Source organism: Stegostoma tigrinum, chromosome 3, assembly GCF_030684315.1.
Source record: "Stegostoma tigrinum isolate sSteTig4 chromosome 3, sSteTig4.hap1, whole genome shotgun sequence".
Taxonomy (NCBI): domain Eukaryota; kingdom Metazoa; phylum Chordata; class Chondrichthyes; order Orectolobiformes; family Stegostomatidae; genus Stegostoma; species Stegostoma tigrinum.
In genome coordinates, this window is record NC_081356.1 from 66,595,785 (window position 1) to 66,614,042 (window position 18,258).

At 41.5% G+C, this 18,258-nt stretch overlaps 1 protein-coding gene across 14 annotated transcripts in view; it reads left to right on the plus strand.

The window, feature by feature from the left end:
- Positions 1 to 18,258, plus strand: part of LOC125450802 (transient receptor potential cation channel subfamily M member 6-like) — a 154,755-nt gene that overhangs the window by 12,274 nt on the left and 124,223 nt on the right. For 8 of the 14 annotated variants that reach the window (XR_007247158.2, XM_059644658.1, XM_048526998.2 and 5 more), the window contains exons 2-3: positions 3,377 to 3,456; positions 14,208 to 14,241. Coding sequence is in view for 13 of the 14 variants with exons in the window: in XM_059644658.1 (XP_059500641.1) it covers positions 3,377 to 3,456; positions 14,208 to 14,241 (114 nt within the window). In the remaining variant the exon portion in view is untranslated. Of the gene's footprint in view, positions 1 to 1,305; positions 1,323 to 2,692; positions 2,798 to 3,376; positions 3,457 to 14,207; positions 14,247 to 18,258 lie in introns of those variants that run through there. The other 6 variants (XM_048527001.2, XM_048527000.2, XM_048527006.2 and 3 more) reach the window with 3 other exon arrangements.

Sequence of the window (18,258 nt, forward strand, 5' to 3'; positions counted from 1 at the left end):
ACAGACAAGTCTGGGAAAGCTCATGACTTGAGTTGATTATTTCAACTCACTTCATAAGATATCACCAGCTTGGATTTTGTGGCTGTCTTGTTCAAATATTGTTTTGGATGTCAGTTGTCAACGTGGGGAAAACTTGCACAGATCATCTCCCTGCCTTTCTGAAGCACCCTTATTGTGAACCCAATGCCAAACCTTATTGTCCTCTTCAAAACAATAGTGAGTGACTTCTTGATACTATGGTTCCTGAACAAGTTTTGTCTGCAATGACCCCACCGACAACTGCTGGTGTCTAATGCCTTATCCAAGTGTGCCAGAATACGAGATCAAAAGCCATAAAAACATTCCTTATCTTAGTCATTTTCTCCTCAAGAACAAACCATTATTAGCCTGAAGTATTTTTTTCCCCAAAGTGAATTTCTGCACAGAGAAATCTACTTGTGCCTCCTTTACCTGGTATGTTTGCATAGAAGGATAAACATTTACCTTTTCATATTACAAAGTGTGTGTAAACCCATTCTGAATCTTGAACGTATCAGTTTTGTTTTATAATAAATCAGTAATTTTGTGCTTGTTAGAGAAACTTTGCTGATGGTTCTTTTTATTCTAAGTCTAATATAGAAATAGTATATGTTTTGGGAATTGAATGACCCGATTAAATTGATGTTGTGACCCTATAGAGTGGCAGAGCTAGAGGGAGACAGTGACCCCCTCTCATTTGACTTGTAAGAGCACTCATGTGACACCACTGAAAAGCAACTCAGAGGACTTGAAACAGGTAGCACAGTAATGGCAGAGTCAACGCATCCTCAGTGCCAATATCCAAGAAAATTTGATACAATGCATTACTACCTGGAGCATATGATAGCACCAAGAATATCTGTACCTGCCTTCCCACAAACAGAAAGGCCAATGTACCCAATGTCAATACTTTACTCACTGGTGTTCATGCCTTGAGGTTTCATTTTGGGGAAATGAGAGCAAATGGCTCCTGAGAGCTTTGTCACAACATATCCCAGGGGTTTGCAGAATCTAACTGATGTCACTGTCCTCTCTGTGACCAGTGTACAGCCAGATCTAGGATCTTGTATAAATGCTGCGATCGGTACTTGCCTTCAACTTGTTTTCCTTTCTTTTGATCACATCTCATGTAAGTGCTACAGTTCACCTTATTGGTCTCCATCAGCTAGCAATACTAGCCTAAGACTTAAATATTCAGCAACCATCTTCTGCTTTCTACACAGAAACATAGAACAATCACATCACCAAAGGAGGCTATCACTTGTCCTTTCATGTTTGTGTCACTGAAAATACATTGATGCAATGTAATTACATTTTCTAACTTTTTGTCTTATTATCTTGTAGATTACAATACTATTTCTAAATTACATTTCTATCCACTCAGTGAATTTCCCACTAATTCGCTTCAAATACTTATGATCACAATTGTTGAACTTTACCAGAAGTCTGCCAAAAACTATCATCAGGCCAATTAAAGTCATTATGACAATTATAATTCTAACCTCTACACCTTCTCAAAGACTCAACAAATTCTTCTTAACTAGTATCACATAGAATGTATATTGTGCCAGCTTTAGTTATCCAATATTTGTAAATTTCATACAAATCCAATAAATTGCACTAACAAAACAGGTTCATTCTGGTTAAAGTCAAGAATCAGTTGTGGAATGCAGATATACCTGTATTTAAATGGAGGGAGGAAGGTTTAACCTTTTGCATTCAGAGTTTCCTTTACAACTTTCAGTTTTTTATGTAATAACTACTGTCAAAGGTATGTTTGTTTGAAACTCTGGATTTAACAAATTAGAAATAGGTATCTATATATACATTTTGATGACTGAGCATAATGAGCACTGGCTACATGCTTAACAAATTCCTTTAGGTATTTCTACTATCCTGGAAGGGTTAAAACATATTACTGGTTATGTCCTTGACACATTCATTTTTAACACAAATCTTGCAGATGTGAGGGTATGTAAAGCCTTTCCTTTCTTTCACATACAGCTTTTCTGAAAGATGTTTGTGAAAGACAAAAAGGGAATAAATAGTTCTGTATGAACTTTATTTACTTCAGTTTACATACAATTGTGTCAAACTGAGCTCAGGCACTAAAACAAAGCAGTGTATTGCTGCTATGTTGTAAAGTTTTGCATTCCTCTTGTTCGTGAGCACTTTAAAAGGCTCATTACTTTTTCAAGGAAATAGGAAAATAATAAAATTGTCTTTCTCAATCATTAAAATATGGTAAGTTTTAATTTTTACATAAGATATATAAGACTATTGTGACAAGCTGCTTTTACTCATGTCAATGTATATGTTATTGAGTGTGCTTTACTAATATTTTGTAATTATATTTGCATTCATTTATAATTATTACAAATGCAGTCTTCACACTGGCTGTGAAATATAGAAATTAGAATTTTCAGTGAAATGTACATTACTGTGATTGCTAGCTATAGTTTAACTATATTTTGACCAGGTTTGTTTGCAACAATTTTATTAGTTATGGCTTATTTACTTAATGTAGTCACTTACAATGTTTTCTTTGCACTTTATTATAGTTAAATAGTATTCAACAGTGTTGGATAAAATTATTAATGGCTTTTAAAAATGTTCAAATTATTCCTTGTGGAAAAAATTCTGATTATGTTTTACTTGTATCATTTACTTTAAGGTAATGGAAATAAAAACTGTAATCCCTCAAGATCAGCATCAACCAGAGTGATACAACAGTTGGTGTTATTGTGTCATTACCAGCAGTTACCCTCCATGGCTCCATGTACGACTTCCAATGGTGCAACTAAAATCATGATTTGTGAGGCTAGAATCAAAAAGGGTGCCAATATTGCAGAAGGGTTGCCTACTGTAAGAGATCACAGACATAGAGAGAGTTAAAGATGAATTTCAGAGCAAGGATGAGAATAATAAAATTGAGCTTCAGTGGGGACTACTGCAGGCCAGGGACATATGGGTGATTCAGATCCCATGTGAGTTAGAACACGGGTCTGAATGTTAACTTGCAAGATTACCGCTGGTAAAATGTGGGAGACTGGTGGATAGTGTTGAAAAAGTCAAATTTAGAGATTACCAAGACAGAGACGAAGATTTCAGCAGTAGACGAGCTAAGACAAGGGCCAGATCCACTAAAAATTATGGGGGAGGAAAGATAAATAGTTTTTTGGGATTGTCCAGGTATACACTCCGCACCTGATCTGAGAGTCCAAAGTTACACCAAAGTTAAGAACAATCTGTTCAAACCAGACTCACATAATATAACAGAACAATCAAAATCACTATTCAAAACCATTGAAATCCCACAATACAGAATAATTCATTTGCATTCTTTTCTCATTTCTAGGCGCAGAAATCATGGATTGAAGGGGTTTTCTATAAGCGAGAATGTGGCAAAATTATACCCAGTTCCAAAGATTCACACAGGTTAGTAGATACAAGTTTTAACACATTCAAAAGATTTGCAGGGACTCTTCTGAAATCTAGTTTAATAATAATCATACTATTATCAAACATAACTCTTCATTGATAATTATAATTTATATTTCTATTATTTTGATAAGTATCAGACTTATTGGGAGGAGAGCCTTCTGTAATCAGCTAAAACCTAGTGCTGGAATACAGGAGCAAGTAAAATGCTTTTTAAGTTGGAGATAGGCTGATCTCATGGGATATCCTTTCTCTGTCCTGGATTATCTTCCAAGCACGTTATGGTCAGGTCCGTAAGGGGCCTGGAATGGCGAGTTATCCAACAATGAGAGGATCTAAAACACTGACAGAATCAATATTTCAAAAAGTTAAAATAGTTACAACTGTGAAGTAACTGATAAATCACAGGTAGAACTCTAGTCTGTCAGGTGATGGGTTCAACCATCACTTCAGAAACTTGAGCATACTATCCGAGCCAAAATTCGAATGTGAGAGTGCTGCACTGTTGTGGATGCTGTTTATTAAATGATATGCATAAAGTGAAGCAATTGAAAGACTTTTCAACAGTGAGTTTGTAGAGAAGCTGGTGGGATGCTCAGATTTTCACACAGTCTTTCAGTTCTTTGTACTTGACCTCCTCCTGGGCCTGTCAAAGATATTAGAAATGATTAGCACCATGACAGATGCTTCATCTCCAGTTTGAGTGCTGCGGAGCTTCCCATGAGACAATGGGAACATTGCACATTTTTTCAGGGAGGCTTTGAGAATTACCTTGAAATGTTTCCTCAGTCCTCCTGGTAACTACTTGCTGTAATGAAGCTGGAAGTAGGGAACATGTGTCAAGGATGTGGATGATATGGCCCACCCAGTGCAGCAGAATGACCACTGAGTGCCCCAATACTGGGCAGGTTGGCCTATGAGAGGTCACTGGTACAGCCTATCAGACAGTCAAATGCTGCACTGACACACTAGAGGTGATGTTGAAATTCATCGTCATTGTCTGCCCTTACTGAAAGGAGGCTCCCAAGGTGTTAAAATTGATCCACAATGTCTAATAGCTTGCTGTGGATATTGGTAGTTGGATGGAGGTGTTGTACACTGGGAGCAAGTGGCTGGATGATCTTTATCTTCCGAATATTTAACCTACTGGCCATTCTCTGTTATGCCTCTGAGAATGTATCAATGATGTTTTGGAGCTCGGTCTGTAAATGTGAGCATGTTGTTTGTGTATTGCAGCTTGATTCCACATTGGGCTGGACTTGGATCTGCATTGGAGGTGAAGGGATTCTGACTGAGTTAGTGGCACTGTTGGCTGTCGGCGCTTGCAAGTCATGTTATAAATTGTTATAAATCTGTTGGTCTGGTGTTGTGCTGAGCTGGTAGCAGGATGTGGTTGACACTACTCACAACAAGGATGGAGTCTCCTTTGAAGAAACCACTTGTCTCTATGTTTATAACTCTCAGTGGGATAGATTGTGTTTTTGGGTTATAGATGCTCTTGATGGTGCAGAAGACTTGTCATGGTTGTCTCTGAGTTTCTGGGTTTCTTGCACCCTATCGACCTCCTATCTGTTACTAAGGTTAGGGGGTTTGTGTCGGACCTGGAACTTCATTTATCTGGAGACCTGCTTCCTTTCCCTTGAGTTTTGGTGGTGCCTGTAGTTCTGGAACACCTCACACTGGCGATATAGTAACATTCCGTTGTCTTGATCCAGTCATGCGGTTTCCTGGTAGAGAAACCTAAAGTCTCCTCCTGAGTGCTCTTTATGAAAGGCATGTCAGGCCAGGCTCTGTGGGCATTCTGTGGTTCCCATTCTTCAGCATTACCAGGTTGGCTGTGAGGCGGTGGTTAAATAATTGTTTCTTCTTTGAGCTGTGCGGGCTCAGCACTTGAAACTTTTATGTTTGTGGTTCATTAGAACTATAAATAGAACACAAGGTGGACGGAGGATAACCTTGAACAGGGAATACTTTATTGTGCTTCTTCTCAGATCCACCGTTGGTCTTAGACTGCCTCCCCTTGCTCCTGCTTCTGGATCACCTGACCCTTTCTACTAAAGGGGCAGCACACACCCAACTACATACATAACACTCCTCCCCCTTTATTTGACATTCCCCTTAATATATATACATGCAGCAACTATAACTCTTATATAGGCATGGTAGCCAACATATGTACTTCATCAGGAATATTTACCAAAAAAAAGGAAAAAATACTTCTCGAATTTACAATGTCATGATCAGTCTTTTAGGAGGAGGGCAATTCCGCAAGACCATCTCCTCTTCTCAGGAACATTTTCAGTGTGGTCTCCCGGGCTTCCAGAAACTCCTGTTGTCCCGCAGGTCCGTCCCTCTGACTGGCTATTGTTGCTCTGTGATGCTGCTGTTGACTCCTCCCTGGGTATGGCCAATCCTGGCTCAGAAGACAAATGATTCAGCCTGCACCCCTGGTCCTGTCTGGACCGGCTCTCTCTCTCTTTTCACACAATCTGTTCTTCTTGATTTCGCTCTACCACCTCTCTGGCCTCTTCTGGTCACTGTAGGACAAATAATGGTTCTCAGTTGGGGGTTGAATATTAAGAGTGCCAGCAAGCACTGGGTCTTCACATGTGTTGTGTTCTTGTACATGCTGAGGAACTTTTTGATTTGCTGCCCTAGCAAACCCTCCTTTAAGGCCTGCTTTAATGTTTGTACAAACCTCTCCGCCTGGCCCTTTGTTGCTGGGAGATTCGGAGCCGATCTCACACGTCTGACTCTATAATCTTCCAGTTAATCCTCAAACTCATGCGCGACAAACTGTGGACCATTGTCACTCATGACTTATTCAGGGTTCCCAAATGTGGCAAATATTTTATCCGGTCAGCCTATCATCGCTTTAACTGACACTAACTTCTTGACCACTACTCGGGACATCTTCAACAACTCGTAACACATGTCCCACTACTGATCCTGCAAAATCAACATGGATTCACTGCCATGGGTGAAGGGGTGACAATGGTGGCACCTCCCATACTGATGCACAGGATTCACGTGATCCCACTTTGTCCTCAATCTGGAAGTCCATAGTTGGCCACAAAAAGTAGCTCCTGGCTATTTCTTTAATTTGCACCATGCCAAGTGCCATTGGTGCACTTGTTCTAGTGTCTTTCCTCTTAACAGGGGAGGGATAATAGCTCTCATTCCCCACATTAAACACCCAGCTCGTACAGACAACTCTCATGGCCCAGTCCACTAATCAGCTTAAAACTGTGTTGTTCTGGGTAGTATTCCGTACCTGACTTGCTGACTTGCCATTCTGGGAAAAGATGGTCTGTGACCATCCAGAACAGATCTGGCACTGACATGTTGCCAAAAGGCAGTTGCGTATAACAGAATAGTCCTCTGTCTCAGGGCTGAGACTGCATCGTGACCCCTGTCTGTAGGTTGGTCTGCAAAAAATCATTTTAGAATTTTTTTTTCTCTCCAGCTGATCCACTGAACAAGTCCTCAATGTGTCGAAGTAGGGATTGATCCGCACGTAGGGCTGGGTTGAGGGAGATGTTAAAGTCTCCACAAATCCTCTCTGTGCCATCTGTTATTAAGGCTGGGATAATGGGAGTGGCCCATTCACTGGTGGTTACTGGTTTCAAGACTGTCAGCTTCACCAGCCATTCCTGTTCTGCCCCCCCTTTAGGTCGGATGGCGTTCAGGATGGTTCAGGATGTGCCTTCAGACTCTTTGACAAGCCTGTCTCAACAATGTTTAATTTCCACTCCTTTCATTTCTCCCAGGGTTCCCTTGAAGACATCCTGATAGCAGTCCACAATCTCTTAAAACCTGTGTTTGTGTTTGCCAACCTTTTAACCACACCCCAATTTAATTTAATTTCTGTGATCAGGAGAGTTTTAACAATGCGGGTTGTTTCCCTTTCGCTGTGTACGGTGGCAGTTCAGCACAATGGCCTCTTAGCTGTACTTTTATCAGTGCATAGCCCTTTAGTGGCATGCTTATTCGATGCAACTTGGGCAGGCTTCAATGGCAGAACCTGTAACTTCTCCCTATAGACTGATTCAGGAATCAGAGACACTGCTGCACATGTATCCAGTTCCATCTTTATTGTCTTATCCTCTAATTCGGGAAGAACACAGAAACGATCAACTTCACCTCTGACTCACAAGATGTTTAAGCAAAACTCTGCCGACTCTGGGCCTTTGGCTTCTCCCGCACACCCAGCTAACTCCCAGGAGTACTCTCTACCTTATGCCTTGCCTTTTGAATTGTCTCCTTGAGACACCACTTTTCTTGCTTGGGCTGTACCAGCAATTTCGGGTGTTATGGCCCATTTACTGACACATTCACTGGATGTCTTGAGTCCAACACATTGACTCTTTGTGGTCACTCTTGCCACATTAGTGGTATTCTATGGTTGGTACCACACTCTGCTGCATTTCTATTTTATGCATTTGGGCATTGTCTGTCAGCTGTTTTGCTTCCGTGAGGCCAAATGGAAGTAACAATTTTGAAAGCTGCCTTCTGTTGGATGGCTTCGTGTCAGAGGCCGCAAACCAAATGTTCCTGCGCGTCTTCTTGGAGGAACCCTCTTCCACTAACATTTTTAAGGCAGCTGGACAACAGACTTTTCTTTGTGCTGTACCGGATTATTAATATGGAAATGTTCAGAGAATCCCTACAGTGTGGAAACAGGCCCTTTGGCCCAACAAGTCCACATTGACCCTCAGAGCCTCCAATCCAGACCCATCCCCCATAACCCACCTAATCTGCACATTCCTGAACAGTATGGGCAATTTATCATGGCCAATCCTAGCCTGCACATCTTTGAACTTCTGTAATCATCAGTGGCTTTGGTGAAAAATTACTTCCCAACACTTTGCATTGTTCTTGGAATGCTTTCTCCATGGGTTTTTCCCCAGAATCGCAAAAGTCTTTCTCCTAACAATACTCAAGAAAGCCAGTTCCATTATGTCTTCAAGCAATTTGTTTGCCTTTAAGCACATGTCAAAATGTTTGGTGTCCACATTCCAACTTAATGTCTCTTCATCAGATGGTTCCATCATTCCAAACTGGCCTGCCATTTTGTTTTCCCACTGGGAGGAATTTTTCCCGCTTCTTGATTGTAGTAACCTATCACAGTCCAAGTCTCATCAGTGAACACCCTGGGCTTCGGCTGTTCTCTCACCGACTGTATGCTGCTCTTCCCTGGCGTTAACTGTAGCCTGTGTTCCCTCGTGACCGCTCTCCGTGATGCGTCAGTAAGCTGCCAGGTGGGTACTCCTCTCATCACCCGCTCGCAGCAGTCTGAGTCCCCTCTCGGCCACACCTCAGTGCGTACCGTTCTTCCCTGGCATTGACTACAACCCAGTTCCCTTTGCATCTGCTTCCCTCAATGTTACCTCCTTAATCCTGTGACATTTTCAAAGTCTGGGAATGCCTTTCCTTCTGACAAAAAAAACAGGGCTCCCAGAGTCTGTGGCTTGATTCCAATCCTCGTTACAAATTATTATGGTTCAATCAAACCTTAAGTAGAATACGACGTACATTGAGAATAAAGTTGAACAGGGAATAGTTTATTATAGATCTTTCAGCTTCACAGTCGATTTTTAGACTGTTTCCCCTTGCCCCTGTTCTGTGTCACCTGACTTTCTCTCTAAAAGATGCAGCACACTCTGAACCACATACATAACAGACACCCGATATCAGGAATTAAAAATTTGGTAAAAGAGGGTTGGGAAATGATTGGTTATTTGTGGAGTATTTAGCCTGTTATGACGGCAGTGGGATTTTGCTGATTTTACAGGGGCTGCTTGATATGGAGCATCCTCATGTTGTGACAATGACTCAACAGGAATACAAGCTGCAAGGAATGTCGAGTGTTTACGGGTGACAACTTGTGTATGTGGTACTTCCTGTCTATCAAGCACAACCTGGTCTCCAAATGTCTGAATAATCTTTGCCATTGGACAAAAACCTTGCTCCATGAATGCTGTGTGGTAATCAGTGTACTAAGGCCACGCCATGCTAAAAGAATCTGTGCATCTTCCAACTCCTCAAAATGATTGGGTACAACATTGTTGTGTGGGTTTGCTACGATTGGTGTGTTTTTAAACTAATTTGTAGGGGGGATTGGATACAGAGTGAAGGCACAGTAGGGGGTGATGCACGGACAAATGTAGAAGAAAAGCCAAGTCAGTCTAGGGGGCAAAGTGTATATAGTCAGGTTAAGACACCAGGGAGCATGGCAAGGCTGAATGGAGGACTTGGTGCCATTTTGTTGATCAATATTATAATAAGAAGGAATGATATGATTTCAATTCTCAAGCCAGAAGTGTGATCCCACACAACTGAGTGACCTATCCACCATCAAAATCACCATGACTGAGTTCTTGTAAGCTATTAACCACTACCAGTTATCACCCATGCAGCCATTTAAAAACTTACATGCAAAGCCCTTTAACGGCAATGTAAACCATCAGATGTGAAGTGGGGAGGGATGGGGGGGCAATGCTCCCTTCGAAAGTTCCTCAATTCAGGCCACATGGATTGAACTGAAAATCTAGAAAGGGGCAATGGATAGAGGATTGACTGACAGACATAAGGCAGGGAGTAGGGATAAAGATGTCGTTTTCATGATTGCAACCAGTGATTAGTGGAGTTCCACAGGGATCAGTGTCAGGACCACAATTCACGTTCACCATTAACAATCTGGATGAAGAAAGGATGAGAATATTGTTACTAAGTTTCCAGATGACCCATAGGCAGGTGGAGGGACATGTAATGTTGAGGAAGCAGGAGGCTGCAGAAGGGACTTAGACAGGCTACGAGATTATGCAAAGAAGTAGCAAATGAAATAGAATTTGGGGAAGTATGAGGAAGAATAGAACATAGGCTATTTTCTAAATGGGAAAAGGTTTCAGAAATCAGAAACACAAAGGGACTTAAGAGCCTTAGTTTAGGATTGTCTTCAGGTTAACATGTAGGTTCAGTTGTCAGTTAGGAAGGATCCAGATGCTGCACCCTTCCCCCACATGGCCGCAGTTCTTGCACCCTTTCCCCACCCAGGTCAGCTTTTGTACCCCACCCCACCTGGCCCCAGATCCTCCACCCCTCCCCCAATTCCTGCATCCCTCTCCCACCTGGCCCCAGATCTTGCATCTCTCCCCCAACTGGCTCCAGAACCTGTACCCCTCCCCCACCCAGCCCGAGCTTTTTCACCCCTTCCCCCACCTGGCCTCAGATCCTTCACCCTTCCCCCACCTGGCCCCAGATCCTGTGCCCTTTCCCCTACCTGTCTCCAGATCCTGCACCCCTTCCCCTACCTGTCTCCAGATCCTGCACCCCTTCCCCCACCTGTCCCCAGATCCTGCACCCCTTCCCCCACCTGGCCCCAGACCCTGCACCCCTTCCCCCACCTGGCCCCAGACCCTGCACCCCTCCCCCATCCAGCCTGAGCTTTTGCACCCCTCTGCCACCTGGCCCCAGTTCTTGCAGCCTTCTCCTATTTCCCATTCCTCGACCTCAGCTGCTCCCTCCTCTGTATCCACCTAGTGTCAACACTGAATTTCTAAACTTCTTGCAACATGGCATGGTGCTTTAGTGGTAAGCACTGCTAATCAGTGCCAGGGACCTGCTTTTGATTCCAGCCTTGGGTCGCTGGAACTTGCATGTTCTCCCCATGTCTGCATGTGTTTGCTCCAGGTGCTGTGGTCTCCCTCCTCAGTCTAAACATGAGCGGGTTAGGAGGATTGACCCTACAAAATTGTCCATAGTATTCAGGGGTGTGGTGAGTAGGTGGATTAGCCATGGTAAATGTAGGAGTACTAGAATGGGGATTGGTTGGAATGCTATTTGGAGGGTCAGTGCAGACTTGATGAGTGAAAAGACCTCATACCACACTGTGGGATTCTATATATCTTCCAATTATAGGCTGCTGCTTTCCTGGGTTTTCTGCTGATTGGTTCACCACAAGCCCATCAGCAACAAGCATGGGAGAAAACCAGTCTGTGATGGGAGGAGTGGATTACATTTCCGTTCTATGCTGTTTGTGGGATGACATTATTGGTCTCCCCTGTGAGTGAATCTTCTTGGGTGATATGGGGACTTTTATGGGATCGATCAGCCTGCCACCTCTGTGTGTTTTAAATGTTGAATGCAAGTGGAGTCAAGTGAACCAGACTGTAGTTTCAGACATGTCCACATAGAACAGACCCTGTGTGCCAAATGATGAAAAAAAATTAGTGTTCTAACAAAATCAGTGAAGTAGGAAGTTGGCTTGAAGCAAAGCCGGTAACATTCATTAACTCATCAAATCCCAGTGCTGCAATATGAAAATTTAGTGTTAATGCAAATTTTATGCAGGATTGGAAGAAACAACAACTCACTATGATGAAGGCCAGATGTGCCATGAGTACAGGTCCCAGCCACTGGCCTAATAAGGAGAAATGTGTTTAGGAATAGGCCCTGAAATATCCTCAGTGTACAATTTCATTGTATGAAATGTCAACAGCTAGTCCTCATTCAATATTTTTGTGCTTAACTATATTTCATTTTTAAACATTGCTTATTATTTGTAGCTGAAATAAACCCATGAGGTCACCCTTAATTTACACATGCACCAGCTAGCTGGGTCATGGGATGAGCAGAACCCCTGATACTCTTGTTTATATCTGTCAACCAGGTCTCCCTGGTTGGACCAGATTAACAGCCCCAATCAGGGAACTCATATTCTATGAGATCCAGCTGGCTGATCTCATTCCACTCACAACAGTGACCTATTTTTAGCTTTGCTTTGCCATTTTTGTCTTAACATTGTTTATGTGCATTGTCAATGTCCACTTTAAATCAGTGTCCAATACTGCACTGACTGCATCCCAGACACTCTCCCTTTTGTTCTGACAATGGGCAAAAAGTTGCCCTTCTCTCCTAAATTGAAATTGAGGCTCCTGGGCCCCATCTAGTGACATATGTCCATGAGAGGAGGTAGCCATGGGCATTCAGCTACATTGCTCAACTTGAAACTCTCGATGGAGCCTAGTCAATCTAACAACACAGAACAGGTAAAGGCAAGTTATTTTTAAATTGCATTTCTTTCACGTTTAGTGATGAATTGCAGTTTGCAAGTTATTTCAATTAGGAATGCAGCATTATACATGTTTGGCACAGTACAGTATATAGTGTAGTCTTGTAATTTATTGTTACAAGTATTTATGAAAATATGGTTAAAAAAATCAACTTTTATGTATTTTTCTGGGTGAGCAAGTCCCAAGGAATCTAACTTTGGCTAACTATGATTCCTATGGGAAACTATGTTTCACTAGAAGTCCTGATTTTCTAAAATGCAAACATATAACTGAGGACTGGTGTCTCATTAAGTGAACCAATTCACACAAACAACTAGTCGGTGTAACTATGTTGTAGAACAGGAATATATAGCATTGTCGCAGAAGACCAAACTGACTGCTTAGCGGGATTGGTCTTGCTAAATTGCCCTGTACTGTCCAGGGATGTGCAGGTTAGGAGGATTAGCCATTGTTAATGTGAGGTTATGGGGATAGGATTGGGAGGGTACGGTCTGAGTGGGATGCTATTCTCAGGATCGCTGCAGATTCAATAGGCCGAATGGCCTCTTTGTGCACGGCTTCAATGATTCTTCATGGTGAATGCCAAAGCAACTTAACAGATGATGAAGTGGAAAAACTGTCAAGAGAGGTTGATGTGAAAAGTGTTGTCCTGGCTCAAATCCAGGGTACATTGTTGTACCTGGCAAATTATGATGGAGCGTTGAAGAAGGAGACCATTTTGACTGCCAATGACACCACCATTTCCATGGCACATGGCACAGATGAGTTGCAAAAAATACCTGGAAGTCAATGGCAGTGTGTCTCCCTTGGCTTTGTACAAAATTGCAGGCTATGGTGTCAGGTCTTCATAGTCAAGGCCAGTAAAATTGGCAAATCACACATACACATCTTTTAGACCTCAAACTGAGCACCCAGATGATCTGTATGTTCGTTTCCAAATATTACAGTTCTTATTTACTGGCATTTTCTTCTGAGCTGTAACGTAGATGCGTAGCCTACAGATTTGGGAGAAGACCACGGAAAATTACGACTGACTTCCTTTAAATGTGTTTAAATAAGACTCTGCTCCTTTTCATCAGACTGTTTTTGAACAGTTTCCAGTGTCTGCTGGAAATTATATCAGATCCTAAAGTGATGCAGACTTGGACATATGAATGTGAACCACAATTCCTAACAGGGTTTTAGGTCTGTTCTACTTCTTGGGAACTGTTTTCTGGCTTGCTAACATCTTTGGTCCAAATTCTATGGGTCCCAATTTTGTGCTCCGTACAGTCTAGTAGGATGAAAGGCTTACCTTTTGCTGATTACAATGGAGCATCTACAATCCAGCTCTATTTGTCTCTGGATTCACAATAAATATGGCAGTACATTAGCAATCAGGGAAACTACAAGGGTGTAAAATGGCAATGTGGTGGTGAAGGAATGATTATTATTCTGAGGTTGGTGCCAAAAAAGATTAAAATAGATATAGAAGAGGAAGATGTACTTTTGCCAGTTGGTTTTCCACCTGATGTGATAGTGTTCAGTAAGAATGTGTTTTATTCTGGGACACTGAACATACATTCACCAATGGAAGAAGGAGTAAGCCAGTTTACAACTGCCACTGATTTTAATCGGTTTTTGATGGGTTGAATACTGCACAAAAATGTTAAATCAATTTCCTATTTATGGCAGGTGTCTTCCAGGATGTCAGATTTGCCAGAATCTGGTAAGGTAAGGAAATTTTATATATTTTTTTATTTAGTTCAAAGTCTTAGAAACAATACATTAAATTTGAATCTCAGATGTTCAGCCTACAAATCCTCAGACCTCTTGTTCCCTTGTGTGTCTGACAGAGTGTGGAAATACTGTTCTGGTACTGACCTTTCTTCCCCTTACTGTGTTGGAGTAGGCTGGATCAGTGAAGTTACTGCATTAAATAATTTTGATCACCACTGCCACCCCCCACTCCCCTTCCCCCATCTCACTATGGCCAAATCTTCAGTGCCTGTTGCAGGAGTCTAAATCAACAGTTTGGGGGAGGGGAAAGTAGCCATCACGGACTTCAAAGAATCCCTTGTGAGATGAATAAGATTTTCAGGCAGAAGTTTTTTTGAAGTTGACCTGGCCATTACGGTGTTCCTGAGGCTCTGATGAGAAACTCATAATTCTTCGCTTCCAATGACCTGCATTCTGGCTTTTTCCTAATGTTCAAATTGATGGATCAATAGGAGGCAAAAGCAACAGAGAACTCAAAGGAGGAAACAATGGACCCAATACCTTGTGCTATCATTGGACTGTGTTACAGTATCATTAATATTTAGAACATAGAACATACAACATGACAGCGCAGTACAGGCCCTCCAGCCCTCGATGTTGTGCCGACCTGTGAAACCAATCTGAAGCCCATCTAACCTACACTATTCCATTATCATCCATCCGTTGATCCAATGACCATTTAAATGCCCTTGAAGTTGGTGAGTCTACTACTGTTGCAGGCAGTACATTCCACGCCCTTACTATTCTTTGAATAAAGAACCTACCTCTGACACCTGTCCTACATCTATCACTCCGCAATTTAAAGCCATGTCCCCTTGAGCTAGCCATCACTGTTCAAGGAAAAAGGCTCTCATTGTCCACCCTATCTAATCCTCTGATCATCTTGTATGTCTCTATTTAATGATGATACCCAAACATCCAAGCAATTACCTGACAGAACTACACCATTAGATTTCATGAAGTTACCCAAAGCAAACTTTATTGTCTGTTCAAAGAGGAAGTAAGGGAAGAAAACATTATTAACTAAACACTGCAGCTTATAAAGACTGATGGTATCCACTCAGTTTCATGTTTTACTTTACTCTAAATATTCCCTGATACGTGACAAGAATCCCGAGAGTTCGTTCACTTTTTCTCTGGACCCAAACCAAACATATACAACTTTCCAGAGTGAATGTCACTTCATTTTACTATCCCTGTGATTCAAGACACACGGTGTTATGTTGTCCTTCCAACGGCTTTCAGTTAATCAACTTTCTAATTTTCTTTTTGATGATCTCACAGCATTGGAATTCACAACTCAAGCATAGGTCTTATGGACAGAGGTTTGAAACATCAGAAAACACTTGTGGTTTCCAATAATCCACTACTATTTCTTCAACTGCAATGAAGCTGAATTCTTCCAGGTCTCTAGATGCCTTTTATTACGAGGATGACTGTAGATTTCTTCTTTCAGTTTGCAGCTTAATAAGTCTCCTGATCATTTTCTTCAAATCATAGGCAGATCTCATAATTACTCTGCTCCAAGTGTAGGTCTGTCTTTATCTCTCAACTTTCAGAGAGCTGCAGGCTACACAAGACCAAAGCTGACAAAGTATCTAAACTGATTTTCTGAACATCCGCGAGTCTTGCCGGCTGGTTGTACATTAACTGAATTCAGTGACAAATTCCAGTGCAAAGACTTTCAATGAACTCCACCCATCTCTGTGGCAATGTGAGAAAAAGGCCTGAGAAAAGGTTCACTAATCTGAAACCAGATTTGGAGGAACTATCTTTATGGGCAGAGGTTAAGTAGGTTAGCCTGCACCCATTGGAGTTTAGCAGAATGAGAGGCGATCTTATTAAAACATGCAAGATTCTTAGGGAACTTGACTTGTTTCCTCTTGTAGGTGAGTCTGGGACCAACGGGTGTAATCTCGGAATTTTGGGCTACACATTTAAAGCATTGGATGTAGACAAATTTATTCTCTTAGAGACTAGTGAAGCTGTTGAAATCTTTTGTGCAGAGGGCTGTCAAGGGTGGGTTGTAAAGGATATTCGGGGTTTAGAGACTCAGATTCTTAATTAGTAAGGGAATCAGGTGTAACATAGAAAAGGCAGACAGTTGAGTCAAGGATTATCAGATCAGCCATGAGCTCATTGAATTGAGGAGCAGACTAGATGGGCTGAATAGACTAATTCTGCTCCTATATCTTCTGGTTCGCAGGTAAAAATGTAAATTATATACCCCTTGCTTCTACAGGTTTCCTTAATTTTGGGAAGCTACATGAATAACTTACCCTTTACCTAATAACTACAGGTGTCATGCCTGTTCTTTTAGCTAAGTCAGAGCACTTGTCATGTTTCTCATCCTTTTACTTTGATTTAATCCAATAACCATAAGTCACCTTCGATTTGTAATTATCTTATGTCTGTATGGTTGTGAATGATTGCCATTTTTTCCCCAATGAATTGGAGTAAAATTCAATTTCAGAAACTAAAACATCTAAGTCTTCAAAACATTTAAAATACAACACCAGCCTTAAATAACACCCGCACCCACAAAGAAATGAAAAATGTGTTTTCATTTTTACCATTTAAAGTATTATAACTAATAACATTTTATATCAGAACAATTACGTTATAATTAAGCTTTAAAGGGCCTTGTTGAGACTGCCCCTGGAGTATTGCTTGCAGTTTTGGCCTCCCTATCTAACAAAGGATATACTGGCCACAGAGAGAGTGCAACAGAGGTTCACTAGACTGATATCAGGGACAGCAGAACTGTCCTATGAGGAGAGATTCATTTCATTGCCTCTGATTTCTGTAGAGTTTAGAAAGATGAGAGGAGAACTGATTGAAATATGTCATATTCAAACAGGACTGGACAGACTAGATTCAGGAAAATGCTTTCTCATTTAGGACTAAGATGATAAAATTTTTCTTCTCTCAAAGAGCAATGAACCTGCAGAATTCTCTACCTTGGAAGACTATGGAGGCCAATGAACTGAATATATCCAAGCAAGAACTAGATAAATGTTTAGATTTTAAAGGCATCGAGGTATGTAGAGAAAGAAGGAATATGATGTCAAGATAAATGATCAAGCAGGATAAAATTGAACAGTGCATCCGGCTTGAAGGATTGAATAGCATACCTCTAATCCCAATATCTTAATGTCATACTTCTTTCCCCTGCCCCCACCAAATCTATTACCATTGCTGTGGGTATGGAGTCACAATGTAGGCCAGACCAGGTGAGGATGGTAGTTTCCCTCCCTAAAGGACATTAGTGAACCAGATGGGTTTTTTTCCGACAATTCATGGTCATCAGTAGACTCTTGATTCCAGATAGTGCGATTCAAATCCAGGGCCCTAGAATATTACCTGAGACTCTAGATTAACAGTCCAATGATAATACAACAAGGCCACTGGCTCCCATGTCCAAGTTGATTCCGATCAAAATATGTAACAGTCAATTCTTATGTCTCTTTCTTTATTCTTGTTGGCTCCACGTTGGCGAAATCCAAAGAAAGGCCCAGTTAGCTCAAACATTAAGCCGTCTTTCTCCTGCCCAGCTGCAGGCACACCTTCACTTTTAACTTCATTTTCAAGGTATAAATGTTCAACATTTTTGTCCATGATAAAAAAGATCAAAATTACCCTCTTAATTTCAAATGGTTTGCTAATCCTGCAGTCATTTCCACAAACACTATTAACCTAACCTTGCTTAACTGTTGCATGCCAGTCAGCTTCCAATCTTCCCTCTCTAGAAAAACAAGTAACAATTACCAAAGCCAGTCTACTTCTCACTAAGTACAATGAAATCTCACCATTAAATCTTGTTAGCTTAAAGGTGAGCCAACATTCGAGTGTACCTGCAGCAATCTTTGATTTCGAAGTCCTACCGCCAACCCTCATTTTCTACAGCTTTTAAGTGCAACTCCACCATTCTAGATCACAGTCTGTCAATACCATATTCCTGTGCTGC